Source organism: Nuphar pumila, chromosome 13, assembly GCF_984573655.1.
Source record: "Nuphar pumila chromosome 13, dmNupPumi1.hap1.1, whole genome shotgun sequence".
NCBI classification, from domain to species: Eukaryota; Viridiplantae; Streptophyta; class Magnoliopsida; order Nymphaeales; family Nymphaeaceae; genus Nuphar; species Nuphar pumila.
The window spans coordinates 98,503,930-98,513,023 of record NC_143261.1 but is presented as its reverse complement, the minus strand read 5'-3'; the positions used below and the strand labels follow the sequence as shown (position 1 = coordinate 98,513,023).

Sequence of the window (9,094 nt, the reverse complement as noted above, 5' to 3'; positions counted from 1 at the left end):
ATATATATATATATATATATATATATATATATATATATATATATATATATATATATATATATATATATATATAAGAGAGAGCTGGGGCCCCTCCATTTTTGGGGAAGGAAATATGAGCCCACCTTTGTCTTTCAACAATATAGGTCAGACCCCAGTTTGGTCCAAAAGCTAATTGAGGCACAATAACTTTTGAATTTTGAATATTAGAAAAATAGAAATTTTACAGGGTCTGGTGTTGTTCTTGACATCCGAACACATACCCAGATCTGGTCACATCTAGATCCACTCCTATCAGACTCATACCTGGGAGCCAGCACCATTACTTCATAGTTCATACTCAGATATGGATCTGGATCTACCAGATCTGGCACCGCTAACACCCACCAGTGTTATATTCAGTAGTTTTTTCCCTTCTTTGTTTTCTTACACAGATCAGGGCTGCAGGTCCAAAGCGTGACCTGTCCAAAACCCGGGCCTCTCCAACTCCAACCATGGAAAACGAGCAGATCTGGACTATGGTCCAGCTTACTTTGGTCCAATCCGCTCAGCCCCAATTCGAAAAATCAAACCGGAGAGTATTACACTGGCTTCTTTTAGGCACTGCTCAGGATGCATTCATTTATCTTAAAATCCATAATAAGTTGGGATATCACACTCACAATATTCTAATTTATCTTAGTTTTTTTGGATAATGTTGGGTTCTCCTTCTTTGTGGGACCCATCTATTTAGTGAATAGATCGTTTGATAAGTGTTGATTTATGGCATGCTTTGGAACTGCTCATTATCATTATTTCAGAGGATTCTCAAAGCATGTCTTTTGATTGTCTTTAAGGTCTATTTTCTCTATTTGTTGAGAAGCAACAGTCTCTTAGCAGTGTGCGTGGTTTTATTTTTTTTGTTGTAGAGTAAGGCATGCGGTTCTGTTAGCAAGGAGTAGTGCTTCTCTACTTCTTTTACACCTTTGTGTGTTTGTAAAGTTTGTCTTTTGGTTACTTTGTAAATTTTGTTTGAAGATAATCAAAGAGACTGTTTTTATCAGTCGTCGTGAAAGTACTTTAGTTTGAGAGAACTAAGTAAATTTTGTATGTTTTTTCTGTTGTTATATATATATATATTTTGCTTCCATTGATTTTCACTTGTGAGAAAGCTTGATTTTCTTAACAGATAAGTTGGCTCTTTTCTACGAAGTGACTCTCTTTAGGTTAACAGGTACGCTTAAAACAGGCGCGGGAAACTCAACTCTCTCTTTCTCTCTGCCTTCTCTCGAAATCCGAAGAGGCTTCTTCCAGGAAAACCGAGAAAAATGCAGAGAAGGATGAGGGACATGCGATTGAGTTGCCTGAGGCAGATCCGATCCCACGAGCAGAAGATCGATTCCGCCAACAGACTCCTTTCTCGTTCCTTGGATTCCATCAAGCGGACGGCCGAGATCACCGTTCAAAGACAAGGCACGCCCTTTTCTGCCGATCCCCCAAATCTAGGGTTTTCCTCTTCCTGGTTGAAGCTAGGGTTTCTTGATTCTTCCTCCCCTCCCCCCCCCCCCTCTCCCGCCGCCCCTTTTTTGTCCTTATCCTTGATCTGATATTCGGTTTAAATGGTGCGGTTTGCAGTTGAATCAGCGAAACTCAAAGAGTGCTTGAGTCAATTGGAGGACGACTTGGCGAAATTCGTCGCTGGTATTGTGATTATTGCGAAAAGATGAGCATCTCTCGATTATTTTTGCACGAAGGGATTCGGTTCAATTTTTTTGTTATTTTCTCTTTTTTTCGAGTTTGCAAGAAAAACTTGTGAGTTTTTCCTGAATCTCACTCTTTCTCCGGTTTAGAAACTCATAGTTCCTTTTGCAGTTTGTTTTGAACTAGTGAGTCGGTTTGGTAACTTATGATGTAAAAATTTATCCTCCTCGTGTTTGGATTAGGATCTGGTTTCTCCTCTTTGTGTACAAATTGTTATTGTGAAAAAAATTAGCGATCTACTAATTGGAAAGTTTTATTGCAAAAAAAAAAAAAGAAATCTTTCTCTAGCAGTTTTAAGTTGACGGGTCGGCGCTTAGGGTTCGCAAGTTCCTAATCAGATGTTGCGGCGTTTTTTAAGTCTTTGATTATCCCAGAAGGGTTTTCTGCATCAAAAAGTTGGGGCATATTCATGGTTTACTGTTCCAACTTTTTCTTGCTAGACATCAATGCCAACATTGAGAAGTCGAGGCGCATTTCGAAATCCCTTTCCGCTACAAAGTCTCGGTGTCAGGACCTCAAAAATGTTGTGGAGGATCAGAAGACGAAGAAAGAAGAGTTCCAGGCGATATTGTCGCAACAGTTTGATGGTATTGACAAGTCTTTCACATCGTTGAGTCGTATAAATCTTTCTGCTTGAGTATGTTAAGCATCTTGGTCCCTGAACACCACTTCTCTGCACTCCCACTACTTATTGGTAATTGTATCAGAATCTACATTTCCCCATGGGAAGGACCGGACTTTCCTGTGAAAGCATCTGCATTTGCTTATGGGTAACATTGCAACACAGTAATGAGTATATCGACAATTCGTCGTGATCCCCATCCCAGTCATGCACAAACATCTATTTGTTTCATTACCGCATGTGTTGGACTTGAATGCAATTAGTGTAAGAGTAAATTCTAATGCACATACACACAGACACTCACAGATGAGAGCGGATCCTGTAAAACGCTGGGTGACATTAGCAATCTCACCCAGCGTTTTACAGGATCCGCTCTCCTCACAGATTCATGCATGTATACATGTTTGTTTGTGTACCCTGCACATTGTAGTCATGCGTTTTTGGTTGAGCTTGCTGTTTGCGTTGACCATCCAGTGTACATAGGATGCCATGCATGTGGATACTTTAGTTAATACTATGAGCGGCTCATTGAATGAATTTTGGTGCACAGCTGATTGTTATTTTTGTATTTTTTATGCCAAAAGCCTTGAGAGCATTAGAAGAAAAGAACAATGAGGACCACAATTATAGGAAAGGGCAAGAGGAGGTTATTTCATGGTACAAAAGGGTCCTTGGTATTAGAATTGAAGCTCACCATGGTAATCAAGAAGTTTCTTTTATGGTGTTTCTTTATCTGTATGGTTCATAGATCTGAAGATACTTGTTTTCATGTGATTCTCAAGGGATCAAGTTCATATTCAACAACATTGATCCAAAGGCTCCGGATAAGGAGTTTTCATTTATTATCAAATACAGCCAGGACTCCTACACATGTAAGTGGTAACATGTAGGCGCATACTTGCTGTCTTCAAATAGGCTCATTGTCTCCCATTATTTGATGATATGTAGTATGTATATATATTTTTTATTTCATCCATTCATTTTGTATTTGTTATTTATTATTAACAGTATTGGATTCCGATCCTTATCTGGAAGACACCAAGAAGTTGCTTCATGAGCTTAACCAAACTAATGGTCTTTTCACATTTGTGACGTTAATGAGAGAGAAGTTCCAGGAAGCTGCATTAGCAGGTATGGTTTATTAGATTTTGTATTATGCTTTTCATGTTATTTCATGACATCTTTTAAATCAACTTATGCATACATTTTTCTTTAATTTAACCGATTGTGACACTCAGTAAATACAAAAAGGTATATTATGGCAGTTCAAGGCTTCAAGCTGTGAAATGAAATGTTGCTCTCTATGCAATTATAAGGATGATGATTTATGCTTCTAATTTTTTTTCTCAAAAATTTGAAGCAACTCTAGTATAAAGGCTTGTCAATATTTTCTATCCTCGTCAGTAATCATGACTTTTGCGTATTGACTGTAACGTGGATCATACCTTGAGGAACCTGATCGTGGAGCATGATATGCGGCTGCAATTAGGTGTCCAACATTTTCTAGGAATTGATGCTAAAGAGCTGTTTCATTGCATTACAGTTATGTCTGTGGCTTTGCGTTCTATACTTAAGAAATGATCCATCTTATCTTTTAGTCTTTGTCTCTTAGAACACTTGTAAGATTCAATCTGAAGCTAGAATCTTCAGAAGATATGTTTTGTCTGACCTGCTCCTAGTATACAGGTAAGTCATGCTAATAGCGTTTTGAATGTCACTTGATGGAAGAGAACAAGTCTCTGAATGTCTTTGCACCATCCTGAACTAAGCATGTGAAAGTTGGCATTTTTCATTACCCGCAATGCTTAATAAGGACTGGACTATTGCCAGCAAATTGTTTTTTGTCCCATATGCTCGTGTCAAGCACTCAAACACATGGACACATTTTGCATACCTTGTCTCATACAATAGAAAAGGCTAAGAAGGAGTTGAATAGATATGGTCTTGGTCTTGATTACTGCTCATTGTGAGTGAAACATGGTTGAAATTATTATATTGAGAAGCGCTGTAATAGTAACAAAGCCTGGGTTTTCCATGATTTTCTATTTATGCTCTCTCTCTCTCTCTCATTGTTTTGTGCTGTTTATTTCCCAGGAAATCTATCTAAACCTTGCTCTGCTCATGAAGAATCCGTTTCAGTTTCTAGCTTGGCTCCTGCTTCTTCCTTTTCTATGGAGAGCAGTGATGGCTCTCTCCCTCATCAATCAGAGCATCAGTCATCTTCCAGATCAGGACTAAATAGGCCAGTCGACAATAAAAATCAGCAATTAGCTTCAAATCAAACAACTCCGTTGTCCTCATCAGCTTTAGCTGTTCGTCGGTCCTCCCGCCAACATCATTAAACTGTATGATAGATTTTATCATTTATCTGTAGTTTGTGGGTCATATACATTGTTCACATGCTTGAATAAGCGGAACCTATTAACTCTATTATTTATGTTAGTGCTTGATTTTCACTATCTCCTGGGTTTTGGGTTTTCTAATAGATGAACTGTGCTTCCCTTCATAAATCAAACTTTAGCACTTTTGACAAGTCTGCATGGTCATGCAGGAAAAAGTTAACTACAGTTGAGCTTCTGGATGACATAGTATCACCTCATATTAATATTTGCAGGTATACTAATCGATTGAGTTTTGTTTGTTACTTGGTTTTATATGTTTTGCATTTAATTGACGTGCTTCATGCCTATAGATAAATATTGTTCAGAGGATTTATGGAAGTTATCGTCCATATCCTTTGGATGATCGTTTGAAAGCATATAGTGAAGTGGTAATGTCCACCAAAGGTCTTGGACGCTAAATACTTATGGTACTAAATTGGAATAAGTTATCACGTAACATCCTTGGTTTGCATAGATTCAAGTCATGCACTTTTGGGATAGGTTCAACATAGCCTCTTTACTATTTCCATATGTTTAAGATTGAGTTTATTATGTTGATTTGGGAAAAAATTTCAATCATAGAAATTTTGTTTGCTTTATTCTGATTGCATTAAATGAATCAAGCAAATTGTTTGCTATGATTAGACCTATTGGAAAAGTTAATGTCTGTCAAAATATATGCATTGAAAGGTTAGATATGGTGTTTAGTGCTGCTAATATGTACCACCATAGATAATAAATAATATGGTTTATATATATATATAGAGAGAGAGAGAGTAGGTGGTAGATGCCTACCACTTTTCTGGCCTACCGTCAGCCTACTGAGTTTTGAAGGGTTTTTTCCATGTTTTCCCTAAATCTGGTGATATAGACGTGTTTTACATGCTTGCTTTTATTGTAATGACTCTTGGATTGTCTGATTCCATCATGCAGGTAAGTTTTTATAAGTTCTAAAAATCGGTTGTCTAAGATTTTTATAAATATTCAAGGCTTAAAATTTCATGTTTTTATCGAAAAACATTATCCAATTATCGTTTTCTAGTAATCTACCATGCCGAACACATCTGCAAAGACAGATTTGCATAAAACAATCGAAAACACCTGTTTGCTTGCAGTAGGTTGGTGGTAGGGAGCTACCATTTTTCATATATATATACATATATATATATACATATATATATACATATATATATATATATATACATATATATATATATCACTGACACCAATGTTGTCTGTATTTTGGAAATGTCATGATATTTTTGAAAAAAAAATCTTAATTTGTATATTTTAAGCTACTTTTTGTATTTTAAAAACTTTTCAAAGTTATTTCCTTATATTTTTCTAATAATGCCTATTATTTTTTTATATTTCTTATTATTTTTCATATTTTTGTATTTTTAAAACTCGAGATTTTCCATCTTTTGAAAATCTCTCTAAGAAATACCCTTGCCAAGGAAATACCTTGAACGATATAGATGACTATGATATATATATATATATATATATATATATATAATTTATTCAAAGCATGCATTATGTGTAGGAAGTTGTTCTGGGTTGTGGTTTAGCATGGATGAAATTTCCATGACGGTTGACATGTTGGTTAAACGGGATCCTTCATAAGGGGTTGTTTTGACTGTAGGAACAAAGTTATCTGTGGGGGTCCTCAAAAAATTGTAAGAAAAAACTCCTGCCAATGCAAAAAGCGAAGCGGTTCCTGCCCCCCCCCCCCCCCCCCCAGCTAATGGCCGGTCTAGACATTCCCATTCCCATGCACATAACTTGAATTCTATCTCCTCCATGCTTTGTTGGCTTTTAGTCTATTCACACCAAGCACTGACACATTTTTTCTGCTCTTTAGCTTGTGACTTTCTAATGAGCATGCTTGCTACTAATTTGAGTTCTTACTATTACATTAATCAGCACAAGGGAATCACTATGAACCCCAAGAACTAGCATTAGCAAAGGCAAGAACATGGACTTTATTTGGTGCTCATAGTTGCTGCACGAATAGATCCTGTTCCTACAATCATGTCTTGGTACCATGCCAGGGTGACCGAGTCCACATTCCTGTTATGGGGGATCAAGTCTTTATAGTTAAGCACTCTTAAGCCAAAATAATTTGAACAGAACTGATCTGAAAGGCGATGTGGAGATGGGTTCCAGTCCAAAGGTCATTAAGGATATCAAGGAAGTTCTATGAGCTACTAGGGACATTATCAGCAAATGCTGTGCTTGCTGTTTATCATTTCATACTTGAAACCAAATGGTGGAAAAACTTTACCATACAGTGCGAGTTCATTATCATGTTCTGGAAGCTGATAGATTTCAGCAGAGCACAATATCAGTCTTCCTTGGATGCATCTTACATTGTAATTGTAAATAGTCTCTCTGCCATTGCTTGTGTATTTGCTTTGATATATATATATATATATATATGAAGTTTACAGAGAGAAGCCAAACAAACTTTGAATACCATGAAAGTGTCTTGTTGTTGCCAACGCTTTTGTATCAGTCAAATCCCAAAGTCCTAAGTATAACCATCACATGTTATATATAGTTTTGTGATGGTGGTACTTAAATAAATGAAGGGTCATGATCTAAAATTTGTTAGGGCAAAATTGTTGAACTTTTAACATTCTCAAGGGAGCGTGTGATCCCACATTTTTAAAGGTTGAAATGATTACCTGTACTGAGGTCAAGTTTCTCCTTGTTTCATGGTGGTTGGTGCAACATCCCAGCTAAAGTTCATAAAAATTTAGTTTCATTACTTACAACTAAAATGCTCAATCTTTCTTATGGCATAGCTTGCTTTTCCCAGTGTAACAACGACAATCATATCACCCAGCATCCACTTCTCTAATCTAATATGGGCTTCTCTTATCACGAGAGAATAAGGTTGCATGTCTTTGAGTTGAATATTTGGATTAAAAGGAACAACAAATTCTCATTTGTTGTTTGGAAGTTTTCCATGCAAATAAAACCATTACATTTAGGGTGTGTTTGGAAGCAAGTTTTCTCATACAAAAAGAAAGTTTTGATAGATAACTTTTCTAAATGAAAATTTTTTGTTTGTTTCTGTAGCATGAAAAACTCAGAGAGAGAGAGAGATGAAAATGGTGGTGGATGAGAGGGAGGTGAGGATGGCCAAAGCTCTTCTTGTGGAAGCCTATGAAATGAGATGTGTTATGGGTGAGTGATTGTCTTAATGGAAAAAAAAAGACAACAATTCTTCCACCCCCCAGGTGAAGGAATTTTGCTTATAAAAAATCAGACTTCAGAAAACTTTCCTTTAAAAAATTCTCTCGTTTGGAATGGCTGGAAAAGTTATAATCTTTTCTTTCCTGCTATTACTGAAGTCATAATGGATTTCATGATATTGGCTAAAATAACCCGTTTTTATTATGACCTATATATTAACTTTTCATTCCCCAAGGCACCAAAGATACAAGTGGACCCATGTTTAGACTGGCTGGTGAGATTTGGCTACACATTTGGATACAGGACATGGTTACTGCTATTTGATAAGCTGAAGTGCTTGAAATTCTATGTAGAACTGTTCAGGATGGTTAATGATGGCTTCGGAGTATAAAAGGCATTGCTGCTTTTGTATAGTAGTCAAGTTTTTTTTGCTAGTTTCTAATTTGCAGAAAATGTGATGCACAGGAAAAAGGCAGTTATATATATGCTGTGTGGTCAGATTTTTATTGCGGATCATGCTTCATTCACAAAATTGTGGCTGGTGTAAATTTGACATAACACAGATTATGCATTTGAAGTGGCAGAAGCATTATTATATCCTCTTGTAATTTGAACAGTTTTATGATAATTATGAATATAACTTGTGTGTGCACGTCCACACGCAATGCAATCCTGAATATCGTACACACCAAGAAGCATCACTCATGCTCCAAACAAGACCAACAGAAATGCCAACTTGTTCAGTGTGCACTTTGAGATGCTGCCTGTCAAACTTCCATAATCCCCGAGTGTGGGCTGGGGTGCACAGCACATGTTCATTCATGGCATGTGGATTTCTTGTAGCATTTTAAACATGCTAAGGTTCGGACAATCATCACAGGCTACGGACCTGCTTATATGTGGGTGGAAGAGAAAGTTATGCCCATCATTTTCACAACTATATGTCAATAGTTAATAACCTGTTTTATAATATAATATGCACATGTTTTATCATTTCACTATGACTTGTTAGATTTTGTATTGGAACTACATATCTGAGATGAAGGGCTGCAAGTCCAAAGGCCTTCAGTTTCTTGGGATTTGTACATATATATCTCTTCTTAGAAGACGTATTTGTCAATTCCATATTTGGATGCATGTAAAAAAAGAG

At 36.7% G+C, this 9,094-nt stretch overlaps 1 protein-coding gene across 6 annotated transcripts; it reads left to right on the top strand.

The window, feature by feature from the left end:
* The first annotated feature begins 720 nt into the window (after positions 1-720).
* LOC149819396 (kinetochore protein SPC25 homolog) lies at positions 721-8,621 on the top strand. 6 transcript variants are annotated; one of them, XR_016427175.1, is made up of 10 exons: positions 740-1,449; positions 1,612-1,677; positions 2,178-2,324; positions 2,944-3,057; positions 3,142-3,231; positions 3,368-3,490; positions 4,454-4,704; positions 4,911-4,973; positions 7,828-7,935; positions 8,410-8,621. XR_016427175.1 is itself a non-coding variant. In XM_089984737.1 (8 exons), the coding sequence occupies exons 1-7, from the start codon at positions 1,305-1,307 to the stop codon at positions 4,699-4,701; spliced, it is 933 nt and encodes a 310-aa protein (XP_089840863.1). In that variant the 5' UTR covers positions 739-1,304; the 3' UTR covers positions 4,702-4,704; positions 4,911-4,974. The 6 variants fall into 6 exon arrangements, 1 of the variants encoding a protein (XP_089840863.1); XR_016427177.1 differs by lacking the exon at positions 4,454-4,704 and having other exon boundaries at positions 721-1,449; XR_016427176.1 differs by lacking the exons at positions 7,828-7,935; positions 8,410-8,621 and adding an exon at positions 6,667-7,093 and having other exon boundaries at positions 739-1,449.
* The last annotated feature ends 473 nt before the right edge of the window (positions 8,622-9,094 follow it).

Excerpts from the sequence above, each read along its gene's own strand:
- LOC149819396 (XM_089984737.1), top strand. The coding sequence starts at position 1,305 with ATGCAGAGAAGGATGAGGGACATGCGATTGAGTTGCCTGAGGCAGATC. Across the intron at positions 1,450-1,611 it reads GATCACCGTTCAAAGACAAG|TTGAATCAGCGAAACTCAAA; the intron begins GCACGCCCTTTT and ends TGCGGTTTGCAG. Across the intron at positions 3,491-4,453 it reads CCAGGAAGCTGCATTAGCAG|GAAATCTATCTAAACCTTGC; the intron begins GTATGGTTTATT and ends TTTATTTCCCAG.